Genomic DNA, 17,988 nt, shown 5'->3' with positions numbered 1-17,988 from the left:
GTTTATTGTGAAGAGCGAAAGAACAAAGCTTCCACAGCATGGAAGGGGACCCAAGCGGGTTGCCACTGCTGACTGGGGTGGCCAGCTTTTATTCCCTTATTTGTCCCCTGTCATGTTCTGTTTTTGTCCTATCAGAGTGCCCATTTTTCAATTCCCCCTGCGATTGGCTACTTTTAGGATCCTTCTGATTGGTGCATTTTACAGAGCGCTGATTGGTGCACTTTACAGAGCGCTGATTGGTGCATTTTACAGAGCACTGATTGGTGCGTTTTACAGAGCACTGATTGGTGCATTTTACAATCCTCTTGCTAGCTACAGAGCACTGATTGGTGTGGTTTTACAGAGTGCTGATTGGTGCATTTTACAGTCCTAGCTACAGAGTGCTGATTGGTGTGTTTTACAATCCTCTTGTAAGACAGAAAAGTTCTCCAAGTCCCCACTGGACCCAGGAAGTCCAGCTGGCTTCACCTCTCAAAAGTGTTGAGACTATTGGTGTGAGCCACTGTGCTCAGCTTACATGTTTTTTTTTTTTTTTTTTTTTTTTTTTTTTGAGATGGAGTTTCGCTCTTGTTGCCCAGGCTGGAGTGCAATGGTGCGATCTCGGCTCAACACAACTTCTGCTTCCCTGGTTCCAGCAATTCTCCTGCCTCAGCCTCCCAAGTAGCTGGGATTACAGGCCTGCTGCACCATGCCCAGCTAATTTTGTATTTTTAGTAGAGATGAGGTTTCTCCATGTTGGTCAGGTTGGTCTCGAACTCCCGACCTCAGGTGATCCGCCTGCCTCGGCCTCCCAAAGTACTGGGATTACAGGTGTGAGTCACCGTGCCCAGCCCATATACTTTTAAAAAATCACGTATTTTGTATTTTGCTTCCCATTGTTGAGGCTAAGTTTCGTCGTCCCAGTTGCCTTAGGATATCCAAGTTCAGTTCAGTCTTTTGTGCAGTTATCTGGAGTCATTAAGAAACATTTGTGGTTGATTATTGAAACCTGTTTGATGTATCACATAAATCCTATGTGTAAAAAGTTCACACTACAGGCACAGTGAAAGTGAAGCCCTGTGAGACACTGCAAGCAAGGTCGGGGTAGGCAAGACTGCACAGAACCTTGAAAATGCTCAGGGAAAGAAATAACTTTGCTAACTCTACAGGTTGTGTTTGATACATAGTTCTCTCTTTAAGACATTTTTACTGTGTGCTCTTAGAGTAGTTTGAGAGTCAACCTTTGGAATTAACAATTTGTTTTAGTATGTTGTAGCTTTCCCCCAGAATCTCAGAATTAATCTCCAAATGCCCGGTACGTTAATTAGGCTGGGTCTAGATTTGAGCCTTCATTGCTTTCTGGAATTGGTTTCTCTGGGAATGATGGTGTCAGGTCTGGTTATTACAGTTCTGATTGTTCCACATTAGAAGGCTTCCAGAACCCTTGCCCTGCGCATAGCTATGGTGACAGGAAGAGCAGAAGCTTATGTTAGAGCCCTTCTGTGCTTTGCAGTTGGTGTTATTTGCCCAACAGGTGGAAGTTTGCCATTTCTTACATTTGGTTCTCTGGTCTTAATCTAATTCAGGATGCTGGAAAATTATTTTATCTGCTGAAGGCTGAGGTATTTCTGACTCTGGAATTTATCCTTGAGTGTAGTCAGCTGAGTATGAAAGACTTAGTTTTAGAGAGCACAGTTCTTAGGTTTCTTGACTGACCTTTATTGTCCTTCTCCTTCACTGTTCTTATCTGAACAAGGTCATTTGACACTACAGCCAGTGGAGAGATCCAGAGTTTAAAAGTAGGTCCATGGAAGAAGGAGAAGCTGTTGTTGAATATGTTATGGGATTTGTCACAGACTTGGTAACTTGCTAAGGGATCACATGGGAGATGACATTTTGAAGGACAAAATTGACCTAGGCAGATTTTCGGCAAGGGCAGTGACATCCCTTGTGTTTAGTATTTAGCAGAGGAAAAGAGCTGAAAGTTTAATATGGCTGACAGTACAGGCATTGGGGAAAGATAACACTTCTGTTGACAGGAAGTGAAAAAAGCAAAGACATAGGCTGTGGAATAGGCTGAGATGTAAACAGACTATTTAAATGAAGTTTTTAAGAAAATAAGTTTGAACCATGATGAATACCAACATTTAAGTTATTTGGACGAGAAAAGTTAACATAAATTGTTAACCAAGTATAAAGTCATTAACTTGCTAAATGAAAGGGTAATATGAGCCTGAAAGTTTCATAGAGATCACAACTATAGAAAGCGGCTACCACCACTAGGACTGAGGGAACAAAGGGAAAATTAGGAAATTATTAAAACTTGAAGCACCATGGAATTGAAATATTATTTTCACAGCAAAAGGAGTTGCTTCCACAATAACAAAAGCTCACCAGCCAGGTCTAGTAAACGCCACCACTTTCTTATATTTATTGCTTTACTTCTTTTGGGATGAAAGAAAATTATATTGAATTTTCTTTTTCTTCCCCTTTGTCTTCCTGAAATTCTCAATGTGATGTTGAACACTGAAGGACAAGTGGTTGATTTCTCTCAAGTGCCTTATTTGAGCTCTTGTTGTTTTTGTAAGGATTTAATAATAATTATGTGATTTAAAAACAAAGTTTCAATAATTATATAGCTTAAAGTTGAACGAGTAACAGAGCTGCAACTTTGAGGTAACAGTCTCATAGGCTTTTATCGTAATAAAGCTATTGATATTTAGTTTCTTTCATTTGTTTTCCCTAGAGGTTTTGCTACTTGTTGATGAGTGCTTCAACTTACACATTTATGATGATGTGGGAGTATAGCCATTATCTCCTGTTTCTTCAAGCAATATCTCTATTCCTGCTAGATATCTTTTCACTGAAGCAAAATGACAAGGTATTATGGCATTTTGAAATGATGATTTTAAATCCAGAGAATGAATGTATTTATAGCATTGTATCTTAAAACCTCTCTTTTCTTCATCCATACACTCCTATGGTTCAGAACCCCAATGCGTACAACATTTAAGTTATTTGGACAAAGAGAAGTTAACATAAATTGTTAACCAAGTATAAAGTCATTAACTTGCTAAATGAAAGGGTAATAGAGCCTGAAAGTTTCATAGAGATCGCAACGCAGAAAGCAGTTAACTGCTAGGGAAAAATATGAAATTATTAAAACGTAGAAATATAGAACAGGACCTCACAGAGCTGATACTCAGACTTTTGAGCTCAGAAATACCAGCTTTGCTCAAAAGTAGGGCCCTTCAGAATTGGGACCCAGGCCTCTGAGGATGTGGCTGTGTCTGACTGGTCTTGGGTTTCTTGGGCTGGAAGATGTGATGAAGCTAGTTCTTGAAGTGTTGGGAAAACTGCAGCTGCATTCAGTGCTTCCATAGGAAGTAATTGCTCTGTTGGGTTGAAGAAGCATCCTTGAGGTGAGATCACAGGACCCTCAAGTCATCAGGAAGCAAGAGGAAGGAGCAGGCTCCTTCCTCCTCCAGGCTTGCACTTTCCCTCTAGCATTTCCTATTGGCAGAGCTTCATAGGGAACCGACAGGAAAAGCAGAAATGTAGATTGCAGAGTCCTAGGCCCAGCATTGCCAGGCAAAGGATAGAAAGGGGAGTTTGGAACTAAGAGAGTTATTTGGTAACTGGCACACTTCTGTAGAACCAGAACCCAAATCAAAAATAGAACATAAGCCAGGTATGGTGGCACATGCGTGTAGTCCCAGCTACTCAGGAGGCCAAGGCAGGAGGATTCCTTAAGCCCAGGAATTCAAATCCAGCCTGGGCAACACAGTGAGACCCTATCTGTACAAAAAATTTTTTAAAATTAGCTGTGTGAGGTGGGGGCTGAGGCGGGAGAATCACTTGACCAGCCTGAGCAACATGGTGAGACCCCACCTCTAAAAAAATTTAAAAAGGGAATAGATCATTACCAACACCCAGAAGTCTCCATCATGCTCTGTCTCCCAGTCATTACTTCAACCCCCAAGGGTAACTACTGTTCTGACTTGTAACAGTGAGGTATCTTTTTGGTTTTTTTTGAGACGGAGTCTCACTCTGTTGTCCAGGCTAGAGTGCGGTGGCTCAATCTCAGCTCACTGCAAGCTCCACCTCCTGGCTTCAAGCGATTCTCCTGCCTTAGCCTTCCAAGTAGCTGGGATTACAGGCGCTTGCCACCACACCCAGGTAGTTTTTGTATTTTTAGTAAAGATGGGATTTCACCATGTTAGCCAAACTGGTCTCGAACTCCTGACCTTTTGATCCACCCGCCTCAGCCTCCCAAAGTGTTGGAATTACAGGCATGAGCTACCGCACCTGACCGAGGTATCTTTTTTTTTTTTTCAAGTGGCTCTGGCTATTGACTGATTTTTTTTCTTTTTGTTTTTTATTTTATTTTAATTTATTTATTTTTACTTTTTTGGAGACAGGGTCTCAGTCTGTCACCCAGGCTGGAGTGCAGTGTGGCTCAATCATGGTTCACTGCAACCTCTGCCTCCCAGGCTCAAGCGATCCTTCTGCCTCAGCCTCCTGAGTAGCTGAGACTACAAGTGCGTGCCACCATGCCCGTCTGATTTTTCTTTCTTCTTTTTCTTTTTTTGAGACAGTCTTGCTCCGTCACCCAGGCTGGAGTGCAATGGTGCGATTTTGGCTCACTGCAACTTCCACCTACCGGGTTAAGCAATTCTCTTGCCTCAGCCTCCCGAGTAGCTGGGATTACAGGCTCTCGCCACCATGCCCAGCTAATATTTTTTGTTTTTAATAGAGACGGGTTTCACAATGTTGGCCAGACTTGTCTCGAACTCCTGACCTCAAGTGATCTACCCACCTTGGCCTCCCAAAGTGCTGGGATTTCAGATGTGAGCCACCATGCCCGGCCAACATTAAAAATATTGATTGAACATTTGCATAATACTTTCCTAAATTATAGTAGAGCATTTACTGTATAATTATAGTTAAATCTAAATAAAACAAATGAAAACATGTATGATAAAATATAACTTATTCTCACTTATTTTATTTTTGTCACAACAGGTTTATGAAGTTTATAAAATCTACATATTTTCCCTCTTTCTGGGATATTTACTGCAATTTGAGAATCCAGCTTTGTTGGTATCTCCTTTACTAAGTTTAGTAGCAGCCTTAATGCTTGCTAAGTGCCTTCAGGTAATTAGAACTGTCTTTTTATTGTTATTATTTTAATTTATTTTTTTTGAGATGGAGTCTTGCTCTGTTGCCCAGGCTGGAGTACATCTCAGCTCACTGCAACCTCTGCCTCCTGGGTTCAAGTGATTCTCCTGCCTCAGCCTCCCAAGTAGCTGGGATTAGAAGCATGTGCCACCCCACCCAGCTAATTCTTGTATTTTTAGTAGAGACCGGGTTTCACCATGTTGGCCAGGCTGGTGTCAAACTCCTGACCTCAAGTGATCCCCCCTCCTTGGCTTCCCAAAGTGCTGAGATTACAGGCTTGAGCCACCGTGCTCGGCCATTCTTATGATTACTTTTTAAATTGTTAATTTTTTAACACCTCACTTCTTTATTCATATGCTTTTTCCTCCACAGCTGAATGTGAAGAAAGGAAGTTTTGTAGCTAAAATAATAAAAGTGATTAATTTTTACTTGGTGTGTACTCTGACAATAACATTGAATATTATAATGAAGGTAAGTAACTCTCTGGGATTCATATAGTAAAACAAAATGAATAATGAAGTATATTGGACTAAATTTTAATGAGAATAATGAAGTAGCACAGTAATAGAGTTTAAACAGTATAATTTTGAGTTAAACAATAATCATAACTAGCATATTGGGTGAGAAAGTAGGATTCTGATTCTTTTCTGTATATAGTTAAAAAGAAAAAGGGAATGCATATTTTTTATTAAGTTAAAAATGTCACCATATGGAATAAAGTGAGACAAATGAAAAGTGTTTAGAAGAGTGGGTGAGTTACTTGAGCCTGGTGGGATAAGGTTGAAATGTTCTTGATCACCTGAGGTTAGGAGTTTGAGACCAGGTTGGCCAACATGGTAAAACCTCATCTCTACTAAAAATACAAAAAATTAGCTGAGCGTGGTGGTACGTGTCTGTAATCCCAGCTACTGGGGAGGCTGAGGCAGGAGAATCGCTTGAACCTGGGAGGCAGAGGTTGCGGTGAGCCAAGATCATGCCATTGCACTCCAGCCTGGGCAACAAGAATGAAACTCTGTCTCAAAAAAAAAAAAAAAAAAAGAAAAAAAGAAATGTTCTTAGTACCCCATTGTAGTTTATGCTTTAACATAAGGTCATGGTATTGATTTATGTCAGTAAATCTCCTTGCTTCCTAGTCGTACCATATATTATTTATTCATATTTTTGTTTTGTAGTCTTGTTGTGTTTTCTGTCTCTAGTATTGGGGAAAGCATGTGCTTGTAAGCATAGCTAATATTTCTTTGTTTAACTGGTGTTTTTCTCTTCTAGATGTTTGTCCCACACAAAGAAAATGGGCATATGCTGAAATTCCTTGAAGTAAAATTTGGACTAAATATGACTAAGTAAGTTTTAGATTATGTAAGTTTACCTAAATTGATACCACTTAGACAATAAAGATAAAAAAACTTCAATGGCCGGGCATAGTGGCTCACATCTGTAATGCTAGCATTTTGGGAGGCTGAGGCGGGTAGTTCATGACTGCTTGGGCAACATGGCAAAACCCTGTCTCTACAAAAAAACCAACCAAAAAAAAAAAAAAAAAATTAGCTGGGTGTGGTGGTGCATGCCTTGGTCCCAGTTATTTAGGAAGCTGAGGTAGGAGGACCACCTGAGCCTGGGAGGTGGAGGTCGTAGTGAGCCAAGATCGTGCCAGTGCACCCCAGCCTGGGCGACAGTGAGACCCTGTCTTAAAAAATAAAAGAAAAAAAAACCTTAGAATGTGTTTACCACATTGTTAAACTTTAACATTTTGTTCTAAACCCAATGATTTAAGTAGACATTCTCAATCCATCAGTGAGCACTCCTGAACATCACTCCATCTCTAACATCCTTCCCCACGGCTAGGGATTGAGGATAGGAGTTTAGAGATGGATGAGAAATGAGGACGCAGATAAACATATATACAACCAGGAGTCTTGTTGATCATACTTAGGGCCAAAAAATGTTTATCCTGATTCATACTGCTCAAAAGGTTTACATTTCAAATGTTATGATTTATCTTAATAAGTAGGTATCTCTTTTTTAAGTGGGTCCTAGTTGAGTTACACCTGTCAATATAGAGTAGGTCTATCCAATAATAATATGTGAACCACTTATGTAATTGTAATTTTCTAGTAGCCGTATTTTTAAAAATACAAAGAAGCAAGTGAAATTAATTTTAACATATTTTCTCTAATATATAAAAATAATTTGTAAACAATGTAAAAATTATTAAGGATATATTTTGTTTTTCAAATCATTATTTTGCTCTTCTTTTCTTTGAAATCCTGGGTGTATTTTGTACTTAAAGTATGTCTCAATTTGAATTGGCCACATTTCAGCTGTTTAAAAACCTCATGTCTCTAGTAGCTACCATATTTGACAATGCATTTGTAGAGGTTAGCCAGCTGAATTGTTTGTTGTCTTCTAGATAAAGATAGAAACCAAAATTCCCTAAAAACTATATTGGGCTTTAGAGATGGTCACGTTACTTGGCAATAAAAAGCAGCAGTTTTACATTCATTAGAGCAGTTTTAGTGAGAGCACATGCTTTGTTTACTAATACGTTACTATTATCGTCATTTATAAAGGATAGTACCTTGCTATTATAAGTAAACGGGTTTAGGAAATGTGGTTTTTCTTAGTTTTTACTGATATTAAAAAAAATACTTCTGTGTTCAGTAGTTTAAAACGTCTGTGAATTTAATATCATGCTTTTTGTCTTCTATAGGAATTTTACAATGAATTGGCTCCTCTGTCAAGAATCCCTGCAGGCACCATCTCAAGATTTTTTTCTGCGATTGACACAGTCTTCTTTATTACCTTTCTATATCCTGGTGTTAATTATTTGTTTTCTTTCTATGTTGCAAGTTATTTTTAGGAGGATTAAGTAAGTACCTATGAGAATCAATCATATTACTAACATACATTATGGAAATATATGAAATACTTATTTTTAATATTCTTCCAATATTTTTATATTTGTTTTAGAGCTTCTAATTCCATTCTCTTTTCATTGACATGGAAAATATAATTATAAGATATGTTGGCCAGGTGCGACGGCTCACACCTGTAATCCCAACACTTTGGCAGGCCAAAGCCGGCAGATCACAAGGTCGGGAGTTTGAGACCAGTCAGGCCAATATGGTGAAACCCCATCTCTACTAAAAGTACAAAAATTAGCTGGACGTGATGGCGTTCACTGTTAATCCTAGCTACTCGGGAGGCTGAGGCAGGTGAATCGCTTGAACCCGGAAGGCAGAGGTTGTGGTAAGCCGAGATTGCACTACTGCACTCCAGGCTGGGCAACAGAGTGACACTCCCTGTCTAAAAAAAAAAAAAAAGGTTTTGTTGACCAGAAAAATTTAAACTTAGTTTTTTGTTTTGTTTTGTTTTTTGTTTCTGTCTTTTTTTTTGAGACAGAGTCTCACTCTTGTTGCCCAGGCTGGAGTGCAGTCGCACAATCTTGGCTCTGTGCAACCTCTGCCTCCCGGGTTCAAGCAATTCTCCTACCTTAGCCTGGGTTCAAGCGATTCTCCTACCTCAGCCTCCCGAGTAGCTGGGATTACAGGCATGCGCTGCCACGCCCAGCTAATTTTGTATTTTATCTATGTTGGTCAGGTTGGTCTCAAACTCCCGACCTCAGGTGATCCACCCGCCTCGGCCTCCCAAAGTGCTGGGATTACAGGCATGAGCCACCGTGCTCAGCCCTAAACTTAGAGACTTAATATATAACTGAAGTTTAAATAATCAGTTAAACTTTTACAGACCGATTTACTAATTTGTACAAATGTTTACTTAATATAAGAATAATTTATTCTATTTAACTTAAACGAAGTTAGCAGTATAAGTAGTTTTAAATTACAAAGTTTGAGGCCAGGGGCAGTGGCTTATGCCTATAATTCCAACAATCTGAGAGGCTGACGCAGGATTGCTTGATGCCAGGAGTTCAAGACCAGCCTGGGCAACACAGTGAGACCCCCATCTCTTAAAGAAAAAGAAAAAAAAAAGCTATAAAGTTTGACTAACCTTTGATGTTTTTATCATGTTTGAAAAGACAGAGATTGTGTATAATTTCTTAATTTTAAGAATTTATTCAAATTATGATTTAACTATATTAATTTAGCAATTGCTAGTTGATTCATAATTGATCTTGGAAGAAGAACCTACAAATCTTTATTATTATTTTCTTTTTTTTGAGACAGAGTCTTACTCTGTCACTCAGGCTGGAGTGCAGTGGCACGATCTTGGCTCACTGCAACCTCCACCTCCCAGATTCAAGCGATTCTCCTGCCTCAACCTCCAGCGTAGCTGAGATTTCAAGCATGCACCACCATGGCTGGCTAATTCTTGTATTTTAGTAGAAACGGGGTTTCATCATGTTGGCCAGGCCGGTCTTGAACTCTTGACCTCAAGTGTCCTCCCACTTTGGCCTCCCAAAGTTCTGGGATTACAGGCGTGAGTCACTGCTCCTAGCCCTTTTTTATTTTTCTGAAAATTCATGTTTAGTCTTCATAGAGTTTGTTGTCTTCAGGTTCTAAAAGCCATTTGCAGAAACGTAGTATATATGTTAGGTATTTAACTAGTACAATATACTTTCAAATTTTAAAGATCACCTATATTTTTTGTTATGTTGAAATATAAAATTTTAGGTATGTACTTCAAAGATGATAAACAATGTATCTTTGGTTTTTTACAAATATATTTTCAAAGTATTAAAAAATACATTTTCTTTTTGTAGTGGTAAGTCCCTGAAGGAAACTGTTACTCTTGAAGATGGACGAATTGGAGAAAGACCAGAAATAATTTATCATGTAATTCACACTATTTTATTGGGTTCTCTTGCAATGGTTATAGAAGGGTAAGTATACTTTATGTGATCCCTTTGTTTTTACAAAGATTGTTGGCCGAGAGCAGTGACTCACACCTGTAATCCCAGTACTTTGGGAGGCCAAGGCAGGCAGCTCACCTGAGGTCAGGAGTTTGAGACCAGTGTGACCAACATGGTGAGACTCCATCTCTACTAAAAATACAAAAATTAGCTGGGTGTGGTGGTGTGCGCCTGTAGTCCCAGCTACTGGGGAGGCTGAGGTGGCAGGGTCTGTCGAACCTGGGAGGTACAGGTTGCAATGAGCCGAGATTGCGCCACTGCACTCTAGCCTGAGCAACAGAGCAAGACACCGTCTCAAAAAAAAAAAAAAGTAAAAAAACCCACAAAGATTGTCTTTTTTTTTTTTTTTTTTTTTTTTTAGAATCTCGTTCTGTCACCCAGGCTGCAGTGCAGTAGCGCAATCTCAGCTCACTGCAACCTCCGCCTCCCAGGTTCAAGCAATTTTGTCTCAGCCTCCTCAGTAGCTGGGATTACAGGCGTACAGCACCATGCCCGGCTAATTTATTTGTATTTTTAGTAGTGACAGGGTTTCACCACATTGGTCAGGCTGGTCTTGAACTCCTCACCTCATGATCTGCCCGCCTTGGCCTCCCAAAGTGTTGGGATTACAGGTGTGAGCCACCATGCCCAGCAAAGATTGTCTTTTTTAATGATAATAAGTAGATACATCCAATAATACATTTATAAAACTTTATAAAAACTCAAAACCTATAAACTTTCTTAATTTATCTGGAGTTTACAAAGATGTTTATAGTATAATGAACTGACATTTACTTATTCATTCATTTGTTAAAAAACTATTGAACATATTCCAAGTTCTAGGCATTGTGCTACGTGCTAAAGGTACCTCAATAAGCCCAATAGTGGAACAGACAGTCTCTAACCTTATTTAACTTATGGCCTAATGGAGATGACAGATGTCAATCATACAAAAATAAAATTACAACTTTGGTAAGTGAAGGAGATGTACATGGTGCTATAAGAACATATAAAACAGAATTTGACTTAAAGAGATCAGAAAGGTTCCCTAAGGAAAAAGTGCCTGAGACCTGAAGGGTGAGTAGGAGTGGACTAGGTGACCCAAAGAGGCAAGAGTACTGCAGGTAGAGGGAACGGCATATGCCCAGGCCTGGGCAGGAAGGATCATGGCACATTGCTGGCAGGAGGAAAAGGAGCTCAGTCTGGCTGTAGCACAGGGAGCTTGTGGTAGGCTTTTATCCTTTCCTTACCTCATTTATTTTATTGTCTTTCAATGGCAAATGAACTTTTACAAAATATATGTAGGGCCCCATTTAATGTTCAATAAGGTAGAATTTTTGTATTTCACTTGCTTGATCATTTTAGTGTTCTGTATACCTTAAATTTGTTAAGGCAAAATAGGTATTCACATATTAATATTTAGATAAGTTATGTAATAATTGTTTAGGGAGTTTGAATCCTTGAAACATATCTTGCACTATTTATTTTTAAGTATTTAGTTTTTAAACTTCCCTTCCTGCTTCTGTAGAAAATCGTGCCATCTTGTTAATAAACTTTATTAAAATGTATTCATTCAGCAGAAGTTTTTGGTTTTTTCATACTCTTCTAGCAATAGTGGGAGATACAGAAATACACATGATAGGATCCCCCTTCCTCAGAAGCACACAGTCTAGGAAGGTAAATGCAATGGTCAGAAATTCCTAAGACCATCCTTACTTCTGTCACCAACTGCAAGTTTGAGAGTCCTCCAAACTACCCTCAGGCTTGATTTTAAAAAGTCATTATACTCGAGTTACAGTTTGTTACAGTGAAAGGACACAGATTAAAATCAGCAGAGGAAAGAGACCCATAGGACAAGGTCCAGGAGACACCAAAGCACAGAACTACCATTTGTTCCCTCCCAGTGGAATCATGCAGACAGTACCTGTTTTCCTCTCAGAAACGATGTGTGACAGTACACACGGAGTACTGTCAATCAGGGAAGCTCACCCATGCTTTGAATTTAGGGTTTGTACTGGGGCTCAGTCATATATATGTGGTTGACCACCTGTGTGGCTGACATTAGTCTTCAGCCCTTCAGAAGTTGAACTGACACCACATGGCCCAAGGCTCCCACCATAAATCACACTGTTAGCATAGACTCTTATGCATGACCTAAAGGACCCAGGCAAACGAAGATGCTCTTATCAGGCAAGAGGTTACCACCTAGAAGTTGAGGGCAAAGGTCAAATCTCTTTTTAAGCAAGGTTAATCCTTTACTGTACAATAAATAAGATGCATGGGAATACATTTCATAAAAGGCAATATATGAGGCCGGGCACAGTGACTCACGCCTGTAATCCTAGCATTTTGGGAGCCTGAGGCAAGCGGATCACTTGAGGTCAGGAGTTCGAAACCAGCCTGGCCAACATGGTGAAACCCCGTCTCTATTAAAAATACAAAAAAATTAGCTGGGTGTGGTGGTAGGCACCTGTAATCTCAGCTACTCAGGAGACTAAGGCAGGATAATCACTTGAACCCAGGAGGCAGAGGTTGCAGTGAGCCAAGATTGTGCCACTGCACTCTAACCTGGGCGGCAGGGCAAGACTCCCTATCAGAAAACAACAACAACAACAACAACAAAAGGCAATATATGAAACTCTTTGCATATTAAAGTTAATTATTCTTAAGTTGTAATTCATATAGGAGCATCTTTCTTTAATAGATGAAAGAAGAAAATGTTACCATCTTTAGAAGTTTGGAGCTTTAAATTCTTCAATTAGGTTACTTGTATAGAAACTGAATGTTTAATAGCATTGAAGATAATTATGTTTAAGTTTTTGTTTTTTGTTTTTGTTTTTTGAGACAGAGCCTTTGTCGCCCAGGCTGGATTGTAGTGGCACAATCTCAGCTCACTGCAACCTCTGCCTCCCAGTTCAAGTGATTCTCCTTCCTCAGCCTCCCAAGTAGCTGGGTACAGGCATGCGCCACCAAGCCCAGCTAATTTTGTATTTTGAGTAGAGATGGGGTTTCTTCATGTTAGTCAGGCTGGTCTTGAACTCTTGATCTCAGGTGATCCGCCTGACTCAGCCTCCCAAAGTGCTAGGATTACAGGCATAAGCAGGTGCGCCTGTTTTTGTGTTTTTGAGAGATAGGCTGGGCGTGGTGGCTCACGCCTATAATCCCAGCACTTTGGAAGATGGAGGACGATGATCACTTGAGCCCGGGAGTTTGAAACCAATCTGGGCAACATGGCAAGACCCCATCTCTACAAAAAAAAAAAAAAGCGCCAGGCATGGTAGCATACGTCTGTGGTCCCAGCCACTATGGAGGCTGAGGTGGATGGATTGCTTCAGCCTTGGAGTTCAAGGCCACAGTGAGTCATGATCATGCCACTGCACTCCAGTCTGGGCGACAGAGTGAGGCCGCGTCTTCAGTTAAAAAAAAGAAAAAAAGACAGGGTCTCATTCTGTCGCCCAGACTGGAGTACAGTGGTGCCATCACAGCTCACTGTGCTCTCGAACTCCCAGGCTCAAGCAATGCTCCCACGATATCCTCCCAACTAGATGGGACCACAGGCTGGTGTCACCATGCCTAGCTAATATTTTTTAAAGTTTTTGTAGAGATGAGGTCTCACCATGTTGCCCAGGCTGGTCTTGAACTCCTGGGCTCAAGCCATCCTCCCATCTCAACCTCCCAAAGTGTTGGGATTATAGGCGTGAGCCCTTGTACCCAGCCACATTTAAGTTTTTTTAAAATTATGATAAAAAAGTACATAACATAAAATCCACTATCTTAATGTTTTTTAAGTATACAATTCAGCAGTGTTTAGTATATTCACACATTGTTGTACAACAGATCTGCACAACATTTTCATCTTGTAAATCTAAAACTGTATATCGATGAACAACTCTCATTTTTTTCCCTACCCTCAACCTCTAATAATCACCATTTTACTTTCCATTTCTTTCTTTTTTTTTTTTTTTGAGACGGAGTTTCACCCTTGTTGCCAGGCTGGAGTGCAATGCTATGATCTCAGCTCACCGCAGCCTCCACCTCCCGGATTCAAGCAATTCTCCTGCCTCAGCCTCCCAAGTAGCTGGGATTACAGGCATGCGCCACCATGTCCAGCTAATTTTGTATTTTTAGTAGGGATGGGGTTTCTCCATGTTGGTCAGGCTGGACTCGAACTCCCGACTTCAGGTGATCTGCCCACCTTAGTTTCCCAAAGTGCTGGGATTATACCAGGAGCCACTGTGCCTGGCCTTTACTTTCCATTTCTATGAATTTGTTTACTTTAGATACCTCATGTAAGTGGAATCCTATAGTGTTTATCTTTTTGTGACTGGCTTATTTCACTTTATGTCACATCATCAAATTTCATCTATATTGTAAGATGACAAGATTTTCTTCTTTTTCAAGGCTAAAAAATATTTCACTGTGGATACAAGGAGTCTTCAAAAAGTTCGTGAAACATGCATATTGGAAAAAACTATGCACATATTCCAATTTTTTTGTGTGTGCCAAAACCATTGTGCCCCTAGATCAGCTGCAAACAAGAGCAGAGCTCTCCTTTTTTTTTTTTTTTTTTTTTTTTTTTGAGACAGGATCTTGTTCTCTTGCCTAGGCTAGAGTACCGTGGTGCCATCTCGACTCACTGTAACGTCCACCTCCCAGGTTCAAGCTACTATCCTGCATCAGCCTCCAGAGTAGTTGGGATTACAGGCGTGCGCCACCATCCCTGGCTAAATTTTGTATTTTTATTAAAGATGGGGTTTCACCGTGTTGGCCAGGCTGGTCTCGAACTCCTGACCTCAGGTGTTCCACCCGCCTCAGCCTCCCAAAGTGCTGGGATTACAGGTGTGAGCCACTGCACCCAGCCTCTTAATTTTTGAAAATTAAAAAAATTCTTTTGTAGAGACAGGGTCTAATTTTGTTGCCCAGGCTGGTCGTGAACATCTGGCTTCAAATGATCCTACTGTCTTGGCCTCCCAAAGTGTTGGGATGACAGGCGTGTGCCACTGTACCCAGCCTGGATATTTCTTTATTTTCTCCATTCCATGGCTTTGCTGTTTTATAAAACTGCAGTGGTTAACATTTATACTCTAGGCCCAGATTCTTCCAGTCTCTTCTGAGTTTGACACCAGGGAATATATCATAGAAGGGTCTGATTGTTCTCCTTAGTATTTATTACAAAAGTTGTCCCTTGAAATGTTATTTTTTTCTTGATAATCTGTACTAAGCACTGATATCTATTAATTTTTCTAAACTTTTCCTCTTCCATTTTTAGCAGTTGGCATCTCCTACGGAGATGGGTTCCTTTTGTTTTCTTTAACATCTACAACATAAAGTAATGTATTTTCTTCTAATGATACAAGTTAATTTTTTTCTGTACACCTTGATTTTTAATCTTTTTAATTTAAGAGCTAAATTTTTAACTTTTTTTTTTTTTTGAGACGGAGTCTCGCTCTGTCATCCAGGCTGGAATGCAGTGGCATGATCTCGGCTCACTGCAAGTTCTGTCTCCTGGGTTCACGCCATTCTCCTGCCTCAGCCTCCCGAGTAGCTGGGACTACAGGCACCTGCCACTACGCCCGGCTAATTTTTTGTATTTTTAGTAGAGACAGGGTTTCCCTATGTTGCCCAGGCTGGTCTCAAACTCCTGACCTCAGGTGATCCACCGCTTCATCCTCCCAGTTTGCTGGGATTACAGGCAAGAGCCACCACACATGGCCAAATTTTTATATTTTTACTAGAGATGGGATTTCACCATGTTGGCCAGGCTGGTCTTACACTGCTGACCTCAAGTGATCTGGCCATCTCAGCCTCCCAAAGTCCTGGGATTACAGGTGTGAGCCACTGCGCCCAGCCCCAGGTGTTATTTTTGCTTGTGCCATATATCTACATTAAAAAAAATAGAAAGCAAAAATTAGGTTAACATTGCGCATGAAGTTTTGCATTTTGCTTTTTTGTTTCTTATAATAATTTATTTAGTCAATACCTATTGAAGAACAGAAGTTTGTTTTTGTTTTTGTTTTTTCCAATTTTCTTGCTAGTAAAACAAAATGCTGTAGTTAAAACTCTTGTGTGTGGCCAGGCACGGTGGCTCACGCCTGTAATCTGAGCACTTTGGGAGGCCAAGGCAGGTGGATCACTTGAGGTCAGGATTTGAGACCAGCCTGGCCAACATGGTGAAACCTGGTCTCTACTAAAAATACAGAAATTAGCTGGGCACGGTGGCATGTGCCTGTAATTCCAGCTACTTGGGAGGCTGAGGCAGGAGAATTGCTTGAACCCAGAAGGCGGGGGTTGCAGTGAGCCAAGATCACACCCGCTGTACTTTAGCCTGGGCGACAGTGAGACTCTGCTTCAAAAAAAAAAAAAAAAAAACCCCTTGTATGTCTATCTTTATACTCTTATGCTAATATATTTTCAGGCTACATTACTAGAAACAGCATTGCCTATCTTAGAGGGTTTTTTTTTTTTTTTTTTAAAGACAGAGTCTTGCTCTTCACCCAGGCTGGAGTACAGTGGTGCAATTTTGGGTCACTGCAACCTCTGCCTTCCAGGCTTAGGTGATCCTCCTGCCTCAGCCTCCCAAGTAGCTGGGACCACAGGCATATGTCACCACGCCTGGCTAATTTTTGTAGTTTTGGTAGAGACGGGGTTTCACTGTGTTGCCCAGGCTGGTCCCAAACTCCTGGCCTCAAGTGATCCACCCACCTCAGCCTCCCAAAGTGCTGGGATTACAGGCATGAGCCACCACACATGGCCAAATTTTTGTATTTTTACTAGAGATGGGATTTCACCATGTTGGCCAGGCTGGTCTTACACTGCTGACCTCAAGTGATCTGGCCATCTCACCCTCCCAAAGTCCTGGGATTACAGTTCTCCAAACTGCCTTCTGAAAAAACTCTAATAGTTTATATTCTCTCCAAGAATACAATTTTCCTGCATCCTCATCAGTTTTTTTTTTTTTTTTTTTTTTTTTTTTTGAGACGGAGTCTCACGCTGTTGCCCAGGCTGGAGTGCAGTGGCGCGATCTCGGCTCACTGCAAGCTCCGCCTCCCGGGTTCCCGCCATTCTCCTGCCTCAGCCTCCTGAGTAGCTGGGACTACAGGCGCCCGCCACCGCGCCCGGCTAATTTTTTGTATTTTTTTTTAGTAGAGACGGGGTTTCACTGTGGTCTCGATCTCCTGACCTTGTGATCCGCCTGCCTCGGCCTCCCAAAGTGCTGGGCTTACAGGCTTGAGCCACCGCGCCGGGCCCCTCATCAGTATTAATGCTTTTATTTTATCCTAATTTGCTAGACCACATGTCTGCTTGATTTTTAAAAAACTAGATAACAATCTGTTGCTGAAAATTAGAGGCTAAGCTTTTTCACTGTCCCTTAACATTTTGGTATTTTTGTGAGTAGCAGGAAAGAGCTCAGAGGAGAGAAATTAGATAATAATGGTGTTCACAGGATGTCTCATGTATGACTCCATTTGTGTTTTCCAGCTTGAAGTACATCTGGATTCCTTATGTGTGCATGTTAGCAGCATTTGGCGTATGTTCTCCTGAACTTTGGATGACACTTTTCAAGTGGCTTCGATTAAGAACTGTACACCCAATATTGTTGGTGAGTCATTATTTTGCGTTAAGTATTTGTTTCTCTTCTGATTATATAAAATCAAAGCTAATAAGTGGAAACTACATTGAATACAATTGAAATAGCATGAGTAAATTACATGATGACTTACAGGTAGAAAAACAGATCCTGTGCAAAACATTTTTTAAAATAATTTCTGGGCTGGGCACGGTGGCTCACGCATGTAATCCCAGCACTTTGGGAGGCTGAGATGGGTGGATCACTTGAGGCCAGGAGTTCGAGACCAGCCTGGCCAACATGGTAAAACCCTGTCTCTACTTAAAATACAAAAAAAACTAGCTGGGCATGGTGGCACATGCCTGTAGTCCCAGCTACTCGAGAGGCTGAGAATTGAGAATTGCTTGAACCCAGG

At 40.7% G+C, this 17,988-nt stretch overlaps 1 protein-coding gene and 1 long non-coding RNA gene across 3 annotated transcripts in view; both read left to right on the top strand.

Moving 5' to 3' along the window:
• The window catches only part of LOC126960869 (uncharacterized), a 289,975-nt gene that overhangs the window by 256,816 nt on the left and 15,171 nt on the right, over positions 1–17,988 (top strand). The window lies entirely within an intron of this gene.
• The window catches only part of DPY19L4 (dpy-19 like 4), a 74,853-nt gene that overhangs the window by 43,837 nt on the left and 13,028 nt on the right, over positions 1–17,988 (top strand). For both annotated transcript variants that reach the window (XM_050800494.1, XM_050800495.1), the window contains 7 exons: positions 2,726–2,860; positions 5,005–5,136; positions 5,533–5,631; positions 6,427–6,500; positions 7,868–8,026; positions 9,878–9,997; positions 17,486–17,606. In XM_050800494.1, coding sequence (XP_050656451.1) covers positions 2,726–2,860; positions 5,005–5,136; positions 5,533–5,631; positions 6,427–6,500; positions 7,868–8,026; positions 9,878–9,997; positions 17,486–17,606 — 840 coding nt within the window. The remainder of the gene's footprint in view (positions 1–2,725; positions 2,861–5,004; positions 5,137–5,532; positions 5,632–6,426; positions 6,501–7,867; positions 8,027–9,877; positions 9,998–17,485; positions 17,607–17,988) is intronic.

Source organism: Macaca thibetana, chromosome 8, assembly GCF_024542745.1.
Source record: "Macaca thibetana thibetana isolate TM-01 chromosome 8, ASM2454274v1, whole genome shotgun sequence".
Classification (NCBI taxonomy): Eukaryota; Metazoa; Chordata; class Mammalia; order Primates; family Cercopithecidae; genus Macaca; species Macaca thibetana.
Note: the sequence above shows the minus strand (reverse complement) of the source record. Positions and strands in the feature narration are given on the sequence as shown.